Source organism: Parus major, chromosome 2 (genome assembly GCF_001522545.3).
Source record: "Parus major isolate Abel chromosome 2, Parus_major1.1, whole genome shotgun sequence".
NCBI classification, from domain to species: Eukaryota; Metazoa; Chordata; class Aves; order Passeriformes; family Paridae; genus Parus; species Parus major.
The window spans coordinates 129,473,431-129,489,036 of record NC_031769.1 but is presented as its reverse complement, the minus strand read 5'-3'; the positions used below and the strand labels follow the sequence as shown (position 1 = coordinate 129,489,036).

Here is a 15,606-nt window from a genome sequence, read left to right as displayed (position 1 = left end):
GATTCTTGATTTCATTGCAGTATAAGTAATTATAATATAAATTATTTTATCTGTTTACAAAACCATATTATAATATAAAATAATTATAGTACTCAAAAACTAAGTATGGTCTTCATCCATTCTTTGGTCTAAGGAATTGTATTTGATGTTGATGCCAGCTCTGCAGAGAAGGGAGTCCTAATTCAGGCAGATAAATTTTTAAAGTGGCTAAAATACTTCAGAAGAGAAAGAGTAATTCTAAAATCCTACATTTTTAGGATTGGGCTATATTAAGCCTTTTCTTACTCAGCTGCCTTCTTAGTAGTGTTAGTCCTGCTGTTGGAAGAAATCATGGGAATACTCAGGTAGAGTGTCTGCAACTTCCTCATCTCCATCTTGTCTAGACACCAGCAATCTCATAGTATATTCATGCCTCCAGAACATCTAGACTTCTCTTCACTGGAAACTCTGAATGAGGTAGGAGAACAGAGGGAATCTGTTTTCCCTTTCAAAGTTCCTTCTTTGCCAGTGGCTAAGTACAGTATTGTAATGAATACTAAGTCAGTGTCATGTTTCACAGCACGGTTCTCAAATTCTTGTTACAGGGGAAAGGTGAGATAGTGTTATTTATTCCAATGTCATTGACTAAAAATACTACTTGAAATTATAAGAGATGAATAAAGTGATCTTGAAAAATACCGTGGTATATATGTCATCCTACTGATGTTTTATTTTCAGTTTAAATGTACTTAGAAAGCTTTCTGGCGATTGCACAAGACACAACTTAAATTTCTGTGAGAGAGGCATGGAATTAGTCCACACTTTTTTTGGCACTGTCTGCCCCACTAGGTAATAAAGCCAGGCTACATTACTTCTTCTGTTTCAGACATCTCAAGTTTTTTACACCCTTTTCTTTCTTCAGTGGCATAATTGGAGGACAGTCCTGCTCCATCTTCCTCAGTTACTGAGGAGTCAGGGTATTTTTTGAAGTGAGGACTGCAGTATTAAATAGTTTCAAATGAACAGAGAAAATATCTAAATATGCTATTTTTTGTCTGGGAAGAAAAAAAAAAAACTTTTGTTCTTGTCAACTGTTGCTTAAGGGAGAGGTAAGAGTGGCAGATTAGATTCTTTACCCTAAGTTTTTCCAGAAAATGAAATATATGTGTTAATGGGGAGAGGGAGCACTTCTTGGCTCTGTTTCTTTGTATTGCTGCTACAACTATAATATAGTACCTGTATTTTATTTCTAAGAATCCTTTTCCTTGCTTTAATGTGTAGTCTGTGGCAGCTTTGGCTTGAGATGTGGCAACAAAACCTGCCTCCTCTGAAATAATCTGGACGAAATACTGCCTTAAATACTTGTGTTAAAGGATGTGGAGAGAACCTCTGCGTTCCAGGAGTATGAAAGCCAAGTAGGGATGTCAGACTTCCCTTCATTAGGTGGAATTGGTGAACTGTAAATAATAATTGGTCAGTGGGTGTAGCCAAATACCCTGTAGAACAAAGCTGGACACTAGCCACATGGCATTTGCTATCTACCTGACCTCACCTGTCCTTCAACTGGAAAATAGGACATCTTGTGGGATTCTTCCTCACCACTTTCTGAGGCACTCATACCATCACTCCATCTCAGGCATCTGCTGGCTCCTTTTCCTGGGTGTGGTTTTTTTTTTTTTTTGGCATATCCTACAAACTGCTGTTTATGCTATGGACACATCTGGCAGTACTGCTGGTGAGCCACTGTGGCTTGTGGGATGATGCTTGGAAGAGCTCTGCATTAATCTGTTGTGCAAAGGAAGATGTTCTATTGCAGTTTTTCCATGACTCAGAAAAACAAAGAAACCTAAAAGGTCATATGGTGGTGTGTGATTTGTTTTGTGGGTTCATTCAATATTGCCATTGTGCATTTGGCCTGACCACAGTGAGTCAACTGGGTTGGATTGACTCAGACAAAGTAGAGAACTTGCACAACAGTAGGACTTCAGTCATTTTAAATTCCCTTGCTAATGCACATCAAAGAGACGAAATAACGTATGGAGTGCAGATTTTTTTATGAAGTGGGAGTGTTGTAATACTTGCACATCTAAAATCAGTTTGAAGTGGAATGTGGGCATCTCAGTGTTTTTATGGAACTTGCCTAGGTGTTTTACTAGCTTGAACTTCTATTAGTTAGGCAAATAAACCTACTGTCAGGAAAGGATATAGAAATTGGCTTAAGCATGTATGCTTTTCTAGTATTGACTTGGCTGGATGTACTTGGATCCATCAGATTCCAGTACATAAACAAAAGAAAGTCGAAGTCGTAAGGTAGCGAAATTGCAGCTATCTGCCACACGGTGCTCTGGAGCCCGAAACATGCTGTTTGAGTAATTACGTGACAGCTTCCCCTGCTTTGCAGGGTAACTTGTGTGCTTTGGCACCACACACCCAAGAGCCAAGCGCCGGCATTTTTCACCTCAAAAGCTTTCCCGTGTCACCCGAGGCGGCTGCGGGGAGCAGCTCCCCCGTCCTGCCGTGACTGCCATCAAGCTTCCCCTCAGCACTGCCCTGCCAAGCCGGTTGCCCACCAAGACTTTGACTTTCTGAGGAGGGGCTGGGTGCCACAGCCTCACTTGGTGCACACAGGAGGGTGAAAGGTTCTGCCGCCCGGCAGCACTGCCCCGAGGCCATGAGGTGGCCGCGGGAGAAGAGCCGCCCTCAGGCGGCAGTGCTGGCCGAGGCTGCCCTTGCCCGGCGGCGCAGCGCCCAGAGCGCGGGGCCGGAACGGCACAGCGGGGGTGCCGGTTCGCCCGGTCCGGGTCGCAGGGACGCCCCACGGGCGGGGCGGGTTCCACGGGCGGACTACACCTCCCGGCGTACCCCGCGGGCCGCCGCCGCGCGGGGAATGCCGGGAGCTCGGCAGCGCCGCGGCCTCCATGATCTTCCCCTCCCGCCGGAGCGGCAGCGCCCGCTTGTCTCGCGGTGGGCGGGGCTTTCTCGGGGCCGCCTCTCTGAGCGACGTTCACACCACCCTATCAGCTCCGGCTCTAGCTCGGCTGTAGCCAATGAGCGGCGCGGGAGAGCGGGTCCCTGCCGCGGCCGGAGGTAGCGGTAGTGGCGGCAGCCGGAGCGTGTCCGTGGGACAGCGTGGGCCCTGTGTTGCGGGGCAGTGAGGTCGCTCGGGAGCTGTGCGGGTCCGGCGGGGCCCGGGGGCTCGGTCAGCGGCCCCGGGGGGCCACGGCGGCGACGGCATGGAGCAGGCAGCGCCCAAGAGGTAACGACCCTCTCCGGCGGCCCCTTCCCCGCCCGGGAGCGCTGGCACGGCCAGTGTGAGGCCTCGGTCCCGGCGTCTGTGAGCGGGCGGTGGGACAGGGACGGTGCTGAGCCTTGCTTAGCGGCCGGAGGGCTGTGTCACGTGGGAAAGGGTCTTCTGTAGGGTGGATGCCATGAAATACACCCTCGAGTAAATGCCCCGGTGGAGATGAACCCTTCAGGGCTGCTTGAGTTAAGAACATTTTTAATATGAAGTTTGGTCGCCGAGCAGAGTCGTCTCTGGCCTAGGCGTCTCTCACTCGGTAGTTCAGGAGCACAGACGAGTAGTTCTCCTTTCACGTTGGAAAGTGTCCTTGTGTTCTGCTGCTGGAGGGATGGATGCTTGTGGGGGTGGGCGTTGCATAGTTGCAATTGCAAATCAGGGAGTGGGAAGCGGCAAACCCCAAGAATATTCCCACAATAGATGTATTTTCTCAAATACATAGGCTGTCAGGTCATATTAATTACTGTGCACGATTTTAAAAGTAATTTATTATTTGACTTGTTAGTGCTTTGTGTTAAATTTAAATTTAATCATATATTTCATAATTTTGCTTTGTGTTAAATTTTAATTTTTATCATATATTTCAGTTGGAAGAAGCCTTTCTTGGGTGTAGTTGTACAATACACGGACTGTAGTTGTGTGGTGTACAGAATGTAGTTATGTGGTTCACATATATACACATATATATTTACTGTCTTTGAGCTCTGATTTTACTTTCGCTTCCTGATAATGAAAAATCTAGGGACTACACAATATAAATATTTGTGGTGAAGGATATTAGATCATTTTATACATTCATCTTTAAAACCTTTACATTCTCCATTCAGAACCTTTAAAATTCTTGTAGCTTCCTGTAGGATGATAGGGCTTGAGAAGAATGTAGTCTTGAACATCTGATGATTTCTCCTCCTATAACACATGGAGTGACAGTATCTACTGCGGGAAATTTTGAAAAAAGAATTGGTTTGTAGTTGCTGTCTAGGGCGGTTTTAGCAGGCAATGGGGGTAAGGAGTGACAGGCCTACACTGTGCTTTCAGGCTGAAGGTGCTGCATATCTCAGATGAAGGAAGTAGGACAGGCACCAGCAAAACTTTAGGAAGAGAAATGGAAATGTCTGAGGACTAATCAATGTCACCAGCAGCAGTGGAAACCTTGGGATCTGGTGGTATCACAGGATTGAAAATCAAGCTGTGAAGTTAGTATAACCTGCCAGATGTTTTAGGGAAGATGTTGCATTTTCTGTAACTTTATTGCCTAAGCTGGATGTGTGTGTCTGGCCTAACTGAAACTAAGAGATGTTTAAATACTGGACTAAGTCATGAAAAAACTAGATGTGGGAATGTCTAAACTCTGGCATGTTTTTATATTCCACATGTTTTTTGAAGCTTATTTCTGGAAATTTGTGATGAGAACTCAGATTTGTTTCTTTAGTGGAAGGAAAAATTTGAACTCAGTTTTTAGTAAGATATTAACTCAGGTTATTTCTTAAGATTTGTAGCAGTTTTTTCTTGACTGTAGATCATAGCCCCTTTATTGGTAGTTTTGTACAGTTTCCTGATGGTTGGTATTCCCAACTATTCTAGGCCATCCCCTTTTTCTGAAAGTCCAGAAGAAGTGCAGCTTATTTTTTGTGGGCTGAATTTTTGGTGATGTCCTTGGATGCAGTAGTGGTTTGAAATGGACCAATGTTCACTTGGCAAAACAAATGTGAACACTTGAATTCTTTACTTTGGTGCCCATTGTCCACAGTAGCAGTTACTGAGAGGGATCTATTGGCATCATATCTGTAGTACAAGACAGCCATTTAGAGGTAGCAAGAATTTCATACATACACTAAAAAGCTGCATGGATGTCCTAGAATCCCAGTGTTCCCTTTGAGGTATAGGACACTTCTCTTTAGAGTAGCACACAATGCTGTTATATAAATCTTTAATACAGCCCTTCAGAAAGTAGCAATGATGATGCCCAAGTGCCATTCTAGGCCATTGTGACTTTTCAATGGAGGAGCTGTAATAATAATCCACTTTTTTTCTTTGACTAATGTACTGCAACAGTAACACAAGACTTTTAAGGAAGAGTCCTTTTCAGAATATTTTCTACTTTAAAAATAATTTAGAGTAGATGTTCAGATTTTACACTGAACAATTTGTGCAGTAGTTGACACAGAGTTTTCTTGCATCTGAATCTCCAACTGTACTTTAGATGTGCTTTATAGTTTTTTCCCCTCACTGGAAAGGAGATTCGCTCTTGAGATAGTTACAAAATTTGCCTCTTAGTGTTGTAATTTTCCTTTGTTGTTATTGTAGTGTTTTTCTGTATCCTTGGCAAGCTCACATGTGAGGATACAGGTTGCATACAAGGGAAAAACAAAGTAGTTATTGACAGAATTTTCTCAAGTACATAGTTTTTAATCTTGTCCATCTCCTGCATGCTGCTGCCAAGTGAATGGCTGCATAACAAGCATGAGAAGTGTTAATGAAGGTATTCCACTCCTTTCTTTAAACTCGAGTTTAATGTTCATTGAAAAACACAACTTTTCAGGTTTTCTGGGAAGAGGAAGAACTTGTTCATAGTGTATCAACTGTGTGTAAAAAAGTGTGTTTTTTAATGTTTGTGTCAATGGACATGTTGGCATTTGTCAAGTTCCTCCTGACTATGATAGGACAGAAATGTTTGGGCTTTGTTGGTAGAATGCTAAATGTAAGTACACAGTACAGTGGTGTAAACTGTCTTAATCTTGCTTCTACTTGTGCAAATGCTGTGAAGCAGATTAAATGTCTCAAGGCTTCCACATGCCACCTCTACTTCAGATCACTGCAGTGATTTCTCCTACTACCTTCTCTTTTAATATATCAATATAATTGATCCCAGCCATTCTTTTTAAATGTTTCAATGTGTTAGTTCTTCTGCACAATAAACCACACATGTTCATGTTTCTTGGAGTGGCTGGCCAGTTTTTTGTATGACGGTAATTGATGGCTTTGTATTCTTTATTCCAGCTTTATTTTTATTCTTGAACTTTCAAAAATAATTTTTTTTATCCCTATCTCTTTAGCACATCACCAATTTTTTTGTAAAATCTGTGTATAATGTCTATAGGATACTTTACTCATACTTTTTTTTTTAATTTTTGAGGAAGAAATCTCTTGCTCTTTCATGGTGCACTTCAGATTCTTCTGATCTTCTTTCTGGGATTGGGAGCCTCTTACATTTTGTAGGTTTTCATTTTCTAGAATTTTGCTGATGTACTCAATGGTAAATAAGATTTTGGTCAGACTAGGAATTAATGTCTTCTCTTATGAAGTGGATTTATAAAAGTATAATTATTTGCTAGGATGTATTTTTCTTGTTAGGAGACTAGATATTATGTGGAAAGTCAAACCTTCTTAGAACAAGAAAATCCTTTTGACACATCTTTCCCAGAGGTATAGTTTAGTTAGTCCTTCTGGTTTGAGGAACAGCTTCCCTTCTGGAAGACCTTTAAAATAGCTCATAATCACTACCCGATAGTTGAGATTCTAGAGAAAAAACCCAGGTTTTAAAATTAACTTCTCTGCCTCTTCTTTGGACTTCCTTATACATATATATATATATATATATATATTACACATACACATATGGCACTTGTGTCCTTTGGCCAGACTAAAGCAGTGCCTTGATATACTGATCTGTTCTGTTTTAAATGCTTGTGTTATGAAAGCAGAGGATGACTGAGGGAGAGAGGAATGAGACACATTCTTTCTCTCCTATTGTTCTTGTGCCCTTTGTCTCTTCATTTTTGTCTCATGCCCCCTCTTCACCTTGCCCCCTTCCCCCCACCATTAAGAGCTGATGCTGAAATTTTTGATGTGTTTCTCTGTCCCAAGATTGTTGCTTGCTTTTAACTAACAAGATAATATTTCTAGTCTCTTCTTATATTCTGCTTGGTGCTTTCTAGCCAGTTACACCAGTCACTACCTTCTTCCTTGTTTCTCATGGTTTCATAAATACTTTCTTTACTGGAGCCCTTCAGGGTATATCGCGTGATGTTTTGTAGTTCAAGAGCTGAATATTCTATTTAAACATCTAGAAACAGAAATCATTAGAATGTCTGAGTCATTAGGATTTTTCTTCAAAGAACTGTGGTGTTGATACTATCACTTGAACACCGGACTCACCATCTGTACTGTTTCAGTGTGTGTGAAGAAGTGGGAGGTGCTTTGAGCAGGGTATTTGGTGATGGCATTCCTGAGGCTGACATACCTTCCTTACTGGAAAAAGGTTTTTTATTAAGCTGCCTTAGTGCTAAGTGTGATTTGGTCTCATAAATGTTTGTCAGAATTGGATAATATGAAAATAATTTTAAAACTACAGAATACTTATTTCTTTGATCTCCTCGTTGCTTCTCAAGTACTCTAGATAATGTTATTTGACAATGACATTGGTTTTGATCAGTTTATGGCTGTTTGTGACTGTTTCACTAACTCTTCTCAGGCACTCACAATGTCTTGGCATTAATGGTGCTGTTGGAACCCTTTTGGTATGGATTTTATTTTTTGTTTTTTTCTTCTTTCTCATTTTAGCAAGCGTTACTCTTTCAATGAGCAGGTGGAAGTCTTGTCTTTGTGGGCATCTCCAGCCAGGGGTACTGTATGCTTTCTCTTTTCTTGCCGTTACTAAAGTAACAAGAAGAAAAAAGTCCCTTTGCTGTTCTGTCTAGTACGTCTTTTGTTATGCAGCTCTTTGACTGAGAGACTCAGCTAAAGATTATACTTTTTATTTTTCAGGGCTCTGCTTATATTATAAACATACTGTGCATGAGGCTTTTTGGTGGCAAGAAGGAGATGATAGCAACAACTTATTCTTGAATGTTGCCTTTACAATTGCATATACTCTGTTCAGAAGGGAAAAAACTTTGGAACAAAGAAGTAAAATTTATTAGAATTAAAAGAATTATTAATCATTAAAAGAATGATTTATTACTTTAATACCTACCTGCAAAATATTTTTTCATCTTTGATTTGTCTCAACACATGCTTGTTCAATAATGTAAAAAGTGCTTTTCTGCAAGGTGTAAGTTCTTTCCAGTGTCTAACCAGCAGAGAGAGTGAAAAAGACAGCAGAGGTTTTTGTTCTTGTAGGCCATTTTTGCAGACATTGTTTAGCTGTTTTCACTTGAATTTTTTGCTGTTTTTCTCCGTATTTATGATTTGTGCCTTTTCTTTGCTGTGAAGACTTTTACTTTCCCTAAACACACAGACTTTCCAGCTTCTTTACTGTTTCCATGCAAACAGCATGGTCTTTATAGTAGTTAATGCACCTTTCCTTACCAATTGTGGACGCTCTGTGTATTCATCTGACAGTTCTTTGATGTATAAATGTGTGCACTCATGTGCCTTCTTCTTGCCTTGCTTCCCTTGTTTAACACCAATCCATATGACTTGTGTGCTTTAATGATTACTTTAAATTTTTTGCTTTTACTTAGATGGTTGGCAATTACAAGTCTATTTTGACTCATGATTTTGCTCATTGGTCAGTCACTTTAATTTTTATTAATTTTGATTATCACACAATTGCATGTCCTAATATGAAGTTGTTTTTTTTTTCATATCACTCTTCTTCCACTCTTAGATTTGTCAATCTTTTCTGTCCATGCCCTCTTTCCTTCTCCTATTCTGTATTTGTTTCTAGATAGTGTTGTAGCACAACTGACTTTCCAAAAGTTTTCACTGATCTGCCATTCTTCAAAGTTTCCTTTTTTTTTAATCCCCTTTTCCTCTTCCTGCATATGGAATACATTGTCTATATTTAACACTACAGCACCAGCTATTCTTCAGTTCATCTTCTACTTTATTAGTACCCTTAGCTGTCATGTCAACTTGTTACTTCAGTCTTGCAGCAAAATTTCCTGTAACTTTCAGGTGAAGGATTTACATGTTGCAGCCACCCGTCCCTGCTGCAGTGTGCGTGTAGTTATATTTTCCTGTGCTATGTTCGGTGTTAACTCTAGTGCAAGCTTGCAGCCTACTTGTGTTTTGAGATTTGCCAGGAGTCTGTGGTCCTGGAGAGCTGGGAGTGCTAGAGACCAGGGAAAAGGTAGGACTGCTTGTAAAGGAGTACAAATGGTGGTAAAAGGGCGTTGAAAGTGCTGGAAGAAATCATAGGGTGTTACTGAGTCATTTGAGACTGTGTGTGAGAGAGAGCTAAGGGTAAAATGCGGTGGTGTTATGTAATTAGGGATTTTGTTGCATTCTGTCCCTACGTGCATTTACAAAGATGCAGGAGAAGCTGCTCCAACAACTCTTACAGTAGTCAGCTTTTGGGATTTAAGTCTTCTGCTGCTACCTTGGAAGCGCTACCATATGCTCCCAGAATCATCTTGTCTTCAGAATTCTGCTTTTAATGATGCCATTCACTGGCTGATGGAGGGGTACATTTTACTTCATGTGGCTGAAGGACTTGTTTATAGAGAACAATATGGCATCCTCTAAGCAGTGGGGGGCATATGTTTGCATGTGGAAATTCTTTTTCCCCCAAACAAATAAATAATGTTTGTCTTTCTTTTAGCAAACTGAAAAAGCTAAGTGAAGATAGTTTAACTAAGCAGCCTGAAGAAGTGTTTGATGTTCTGGAGAAGCTTGGTGAAGGGTGAGTACAGCTATTTACAGGGGCATAGGATCAGAGGGAAACAATACATAAAGTGTATGTTGGGATATTAAGTTACAGAGAGAGTGACTGTAAATATCCTATGGAATGCCTCTATAGGCAAGTTTTACTTCTAAAGCAAATGCATGCATCATAGATTTCCACACTTTCCCTTATATGTTTATGCATTTTAGATGCCTTTTGTTCGTTAACACAGCAAATACACTTGCACCTCTAATGGAATTTGAAACTCTAAATCTTGACACAAGATTTCTTCAGTCTTGACAAAGCATTTTTCTGTCTTTCCTGAGGTCCTGGTAGAACTGATCATTTTGCAGCCTGAAAAATGCTCAAACTTCTGCATGAGCATATGGCTTCTTTGACTTTTTGTGCATAATGGAAATCAGGAGCAGTTTGTCTTGTTTTTTTAAGAAAATTGTCTTCTATTTTTAGGTCTTACGGTAGTGTGTTTAAAGCAATACACAAAGAATCTGGACAAGTTGTAGCAATTAAACAAGTGCCTGTGGAGTCAGATCTTCAAGAAATAATTAAAGAAATCTCTATAATGCAACAATGTGACAGGTAAGACATTTCTATATGCTTTCTAAGATTCTATGTAAAAATGTATTTGTACTTGTGAAAATAGCTGAAATATAAGCAGCTGCAAACTTTTTCATGGAAAGTAAATTGTCAAACAGAGTCTTAATTAAAGGAACCACTTTGTGGACCTCCTCCCCTTAGTTTGGATTGAAGGAAGTACAAATAGTGTACATAACAAAAAATGTTGGAAGAATAAATACTGGCCTCTGCTTAGAATTCTCCATGCTTGCTTCACTTTACTTGCACTTCCTTTAAATGTCTTAGGCTTTGTGAAATTCTGAGTTACCCGTTTCAGAAGATTGATAAAGATGTTTCTACCATAAGATGTATGGCTTACCATACATTAACTTCCAGAAGAGTATTCTCTTGGCTGCCTTTTTTCTGCAGGAACATCCCTTTGAAAAAGTGAACAATCTTGTAGAAGTGCTGGTGGATTGTTACGTGACACTTGTTCACAAATCTTATGATTGCAGGTCTTGTAGAAATGGAAGCCTTGATGCAAGGATGCAGAAATTACTTTGCATTTTCTGTTGTTTATGGAGTTTTGCGCTGCAACTTCAAGATCAGATTTATTAGTGTCAGTCTTTAAGCAAATATGAACAGTGTTTTGAGATTGCACTGCACTTGTTTTGAAAAGATCATCTTGTCCTGATTGAAATAATACCCAGTTATTGCTGGGAGTACTGCATAGTATAAATCTGGTAAGAGATGGTTACAAAAATCACTGGGTTTTCTTTAGAAGTAGTATAGCCTTCCTCACTTCATGAATTTATAAAGAGCAAGATCATTGTGTCATGCTTGTAAATGATAGACATTTGGACTAGTAAGGAGGAGACTGACCCACCTTTCCTTCTGAAAAGGCAAATTCATTTAGTGCTAACAGTTGCTCTTAAGTTAAACAGTTTTTTGATAGTGTTAAGTTTTCTTTTTTTAAAGATAGTGTTTTAAAGATAATCATGTTGCAGGAGGCAACCATAGGTCCTCTCTTCTAATATCTGTTGTCTGTATGAAGAATGTTGCTGCCAGAAATGCTGATCCTAAAATACAGTTCCTTGCAACAAAACAAAATAGTGTTTGATTCCATCCCACAATGTAGGTGTTCTGATGAGAAACCACAGTCTGAAATCTCTCAAAAAGTCAGGAAGTGTGACATATGGAGATAGATGACAATTGAACTGTAGCCTTCTTCATTAAGTTCCTGCAAAAAAACCCAATCCAAACCTTCAGTCTTTTATTTCCATAAATACACCATCTAATAACTTATTTCCATAAATAATATTTATTTCCATAAATACACCATCTAATAACTTATGAAGGATGATGCTTTTTATTTTTACCACGTCTGTTTCTGCCTTTCTTTTGCAAGTGACTCCAAGGAAGCATTATGCCCAGTGATAAACTGATGAGTAGCAAATCCGTATGTTCTGTTTCTGACAATACTATCACTCCACGTGAAATGCTTCAGTATGAAAAGCATTTGCAAATCCAGATCGTTTCAAATTGGCACTAGATTCTCTTTAATATGAAAGTGTAGCTCTGTGCTTGAAATAAGTTCATTCTTGCAAAACTGGGAAAACATGGGTGAGTTTCCATGTTATTTTGCTCTGGAGAAGAGAAAACAAGGCAGTCTTTTTAAGAAGAGAAGCATGCAAGAGAGGCCTTGGAGGAGGGAAAAACAAAGCTTTTTGTCAGATGACTAATATTTGGGAAAACTGTCTGTATTTGAAGATTGCTGAAAACTTGCATACATAGTAGTACCTTTACAGTTTTATTAAGTAATCATAATTTACTCTAAAAAGGCACTGGTTAAGTTAATTACAGATTTAAAATGTATTTGGTTGCACTTGCTCTTTAGCTGTGTCAAACAGTATTTTTAACAACAGGTGTGCTGGTGATTTTGTTTTTTTCTTCTAAGAATTCATCTATTTATCTAACTTTTTTTTCCACCTAGTCCTTATGTTGTCAAGTACTATGGCAGCTACTTCAAGAACACAGATCTATGGATTGTTATGGAATATTGTGGAGCTGGCTCTGTTTCAGACATAATTAGACTGCGTAACAAAACAGTGAGTTGTTGTTTTTTGTTGTTTATTTTTTAAATATATATACCAGATCATAAAATCCACTTATGAATTAAGATTGGAAGCCAGAATAAAATCTGGAGTTGCAAGACAAGATTTTGGCTGATGCCAAGGGGTCTATCTGTGCCTTGGTTCCCAGGAAACAAGCTCATGCAGTTGCTGACTGTCTTTGTACCTTCCTCTGGGGACTGATAACCAGCAGAAGCAAATGCATTTTGGAAATATTAAGATCTTGAAAATTTCTTGAAAATTACTGCTTTGTAGAAGGCAAAACTGTGTCTCCTTTCCCCTACCCCTTCCACCTTACAGTCTGTCAGCAGCCACTTAGTTAGCTGTATAGTTTGGAAACAGGCATAAAATTTTGTTGTTCTCACTCACTAATTAGAGACCATGAGAAGTAACTGGCATTACTCAAGGAATGAAATGGGGAAGAGATGCCAGCTGAAGAATGTGAGAGGGAACCAAAATGAGGGTTGTATGGAAGTGTCTTAATGGACATTTGATGTGACTTATAACAGTAGTAAACAGAAGAAGCCTATAGTAAGTAAGTTTTGTTTTAATTAAGAAACAGTTTCTCTGAAAAGTGTTTTGCTCTAGATGTAGGAATTCAGCCTTGAATTCCTTTGAGTCTGCTGTTTTCAGTAACAGACTGTAACATCAAGTATTCTTTTTACCAGCACATACTCTGATGACGATAGCTACTGGGCTTCACATTTTGTAAACACTCCCTGAAATGTTCCTTGCACCTTGCTTGGGAGCAGAGGGAGAAAGTAAAGGAGAGAAAAGCAATGTGTAGGTTTAGAAAACAAGACATAAAGGAAAATGGAATCAGGTTTATTAGGAAGTGGAGGTGATGCCAAGACTAAAGGGAGCCCCTTTGGAAAAGGTGGCTTGTATCAGGGCTGCTGTAATGTGATGGCTGGGGAAAAGCCAAAACCAGTGTGAGATTGCTGGAGTTTTGCAATGTTCAAAACTGGTGTTCTTGCTGTTGTATATTATCCAAGAATCAGTAGCTTGAGTAAGAAATGGCACAAGCTAGTCCAGAATTTAAAAAAAAACAAAACAAATCATAACCCATTTAAAACAGAATTTAGAAAAAAAGGAGCAAACTTGTTTGTGCGTTGATAGAAAATACTTGAATTTTTATTTTAAAAAGGTGTGCATATGAATGTGTGTGTACTTATATAAAGTCAGGCTATCTAGTTTTTCTTACACCTGTGGTAGAATATTGACATAGTAGATATATTAAACATTTGAGGGGAAGGGGTATTGGAGTCTTGGAGCAAATGCATACCGATGATCAGACGAACTATCTCTACTGCTGTTTGTTGTTAAGTTTGATATGATTAAATAGCGTGAATTCTATGTTAGGAAACAGAATAATCACTAAATACATAGATACTGATGATAAAGCTTTTGTAAAGGCAAGTCATGGAGTGCATGGTTAGTAGAGTTCTGTGAAGGAGTTGGTAAGGACACAGTTAATGTTGACTGGTGTAAAGTTGGTTGGATGTGCTGAAATGTTTATGGACAGACTTCCACACCAGAGGCTCTTCAAGCAAATACAGCCATAATCTGGAGTAAATGTGAAGTTCTGTCACAGGTGGGTAATTGTTTTAAATATAAAAAAGAGGGTGTTTTGGCATACTACTTGGGTCTGTGCTATCCTGTTTCAGAAAGATGTTAGAAATACTTTATATTCCTAGTGGTGGAAACTGGCAAAGACTTGAAAGGCTTTGTGGTACTGAGAAAATAAGCACAACCAAATGTCAAGAAATGCATTTGGCTTGGTGAGAAAGGCATAGTCTTTATATTCAGGTTCATGAGCACTTCAGCTTAACTTTTAGAAATAGTTGAACAAGTAAAGCGGTTGTTAGAGACTGCAGTGGTACCAAGGACGGAGCAGAACTATGGAAGTTTAAGAAGGTAACAAGGGTGATGAGAAGTAAAGACTGCTTCTCTAGAAGCATTCTCTAGATACCAAATGCATTTGGATATTTCTGTGATGAGAAGAGGTACATGGAGGGAAGAGACATGGTGAAAGGTTTTGAAAACCATGTGTAGCTTGGTCCTTCCAAGAAAGTAAGATATGGGTACCTTACTGTTTATTACAAAACAAGAGATCACTTGTGACAGTAGATGCAAAGCAAAAATTTTTTTCTTTACACGATGATGATAGTCACTGTATAGTTATGGAAGTTCTTGTAGATGCTGAGAGTTGATTTTCAAAAGGCAATTAAATAGTACCAGGGAAAAAAATGACTGTGCACTCGAATGGGTAATGACTGGAACATGGATGGGAAGTCCATATGCTTCAGATCTCTTGGAAGGTGAAGCAGACAGCTATCACAGTTTACTTGGCATGTACTTACATTCAGGAAGGCTACCAGGCTGGACAAAATTTTCATTCTGATGCAGAATAGGGAGTGTTCCAGTGCCTATAACAAAAAAATAAGCAAAGCAAACTTCTCAATTTCTCCTTTGCTATGCCTCTGTCTTGCAAGTTTTGGGAGATTTAGGCAGAGGCTTTGGACTTGTTTGAATTCTCCTGCTGTTTGTGGAACTGATCACTCAGACTGTATGTGATAGCAAGCTTGTAACTATTACTGGAATGAGAGTACTTAAAGTACTTGAGCATTCTGTTGATGACCTTATATTTTATTTATTTATTCATTCATTCATTAAATGGAAATAAGAAGTGGTTTTGTAATAAGATAGAAGATAGAAAGAAGATAAATATCTTCACTTGCAAACAAGGGGAGGGTTGTTTCTTATTTTGTCAGAACATTTACTGAATAAGTCAGACACATAGGAGTTGTGTATTCTGTAACTTTCCTAGATTGTCAAATGAAGACTGTGGCTGAGCCAAGGAAAAATTTATTTCCGGCTTCTTCATATTTAAGGAAAAAAATATTGAGAAAGTTGAAGTAAGAACCCTTTAGTGCAGTGGCCATTAGGATTATCATTTGGACTTGATCTTAAATGTCTCTTTCAACCTAAATGATTTTATGATCATTATTAAG

At 39.2% G+C, this 15,606-nt stretch overlaps 1 protein-coding gene across 2 annotated transcripts in view; it reads left to right on the top strand.

The window, feature by feature from the left end:
- The first annotated feature begins 3,043 nt into the window (after window positions 1-3,043).
- Window positions 3,044-15,606, top strand: part of STK3 (serine/threonine kinase 3) — a 128,042-nt gene continuing 115,479 nt past the window's right edge. The window contains exons 1-4 of one of the 2 annotated variants that reach the window (XM_033512356.1): window positions 3,044-3,235; window positions 9,825-9,905; window positions 10,356-10,484; window positions 12,454-12,568. In XM_033512356.1, the coding sequence (XP_033368247.1) occupies window positions 3,213-3,235; window positions 9,825-9,905; window positions 10,356-10,484; window positions 12,454-12,568 (348 nt within the window). In that variant the 5' untranslated portion in view covers window positions 3,044-3,212. The remainder of the gene's footprint in view (window positions 3,236-9,824; window positions 9,906-10,355; window positions 10,485-12,453; window positions 12,569-15,606) is intronic. The other variant, XM_015618732.3, reaches the window with a different exon arrangement.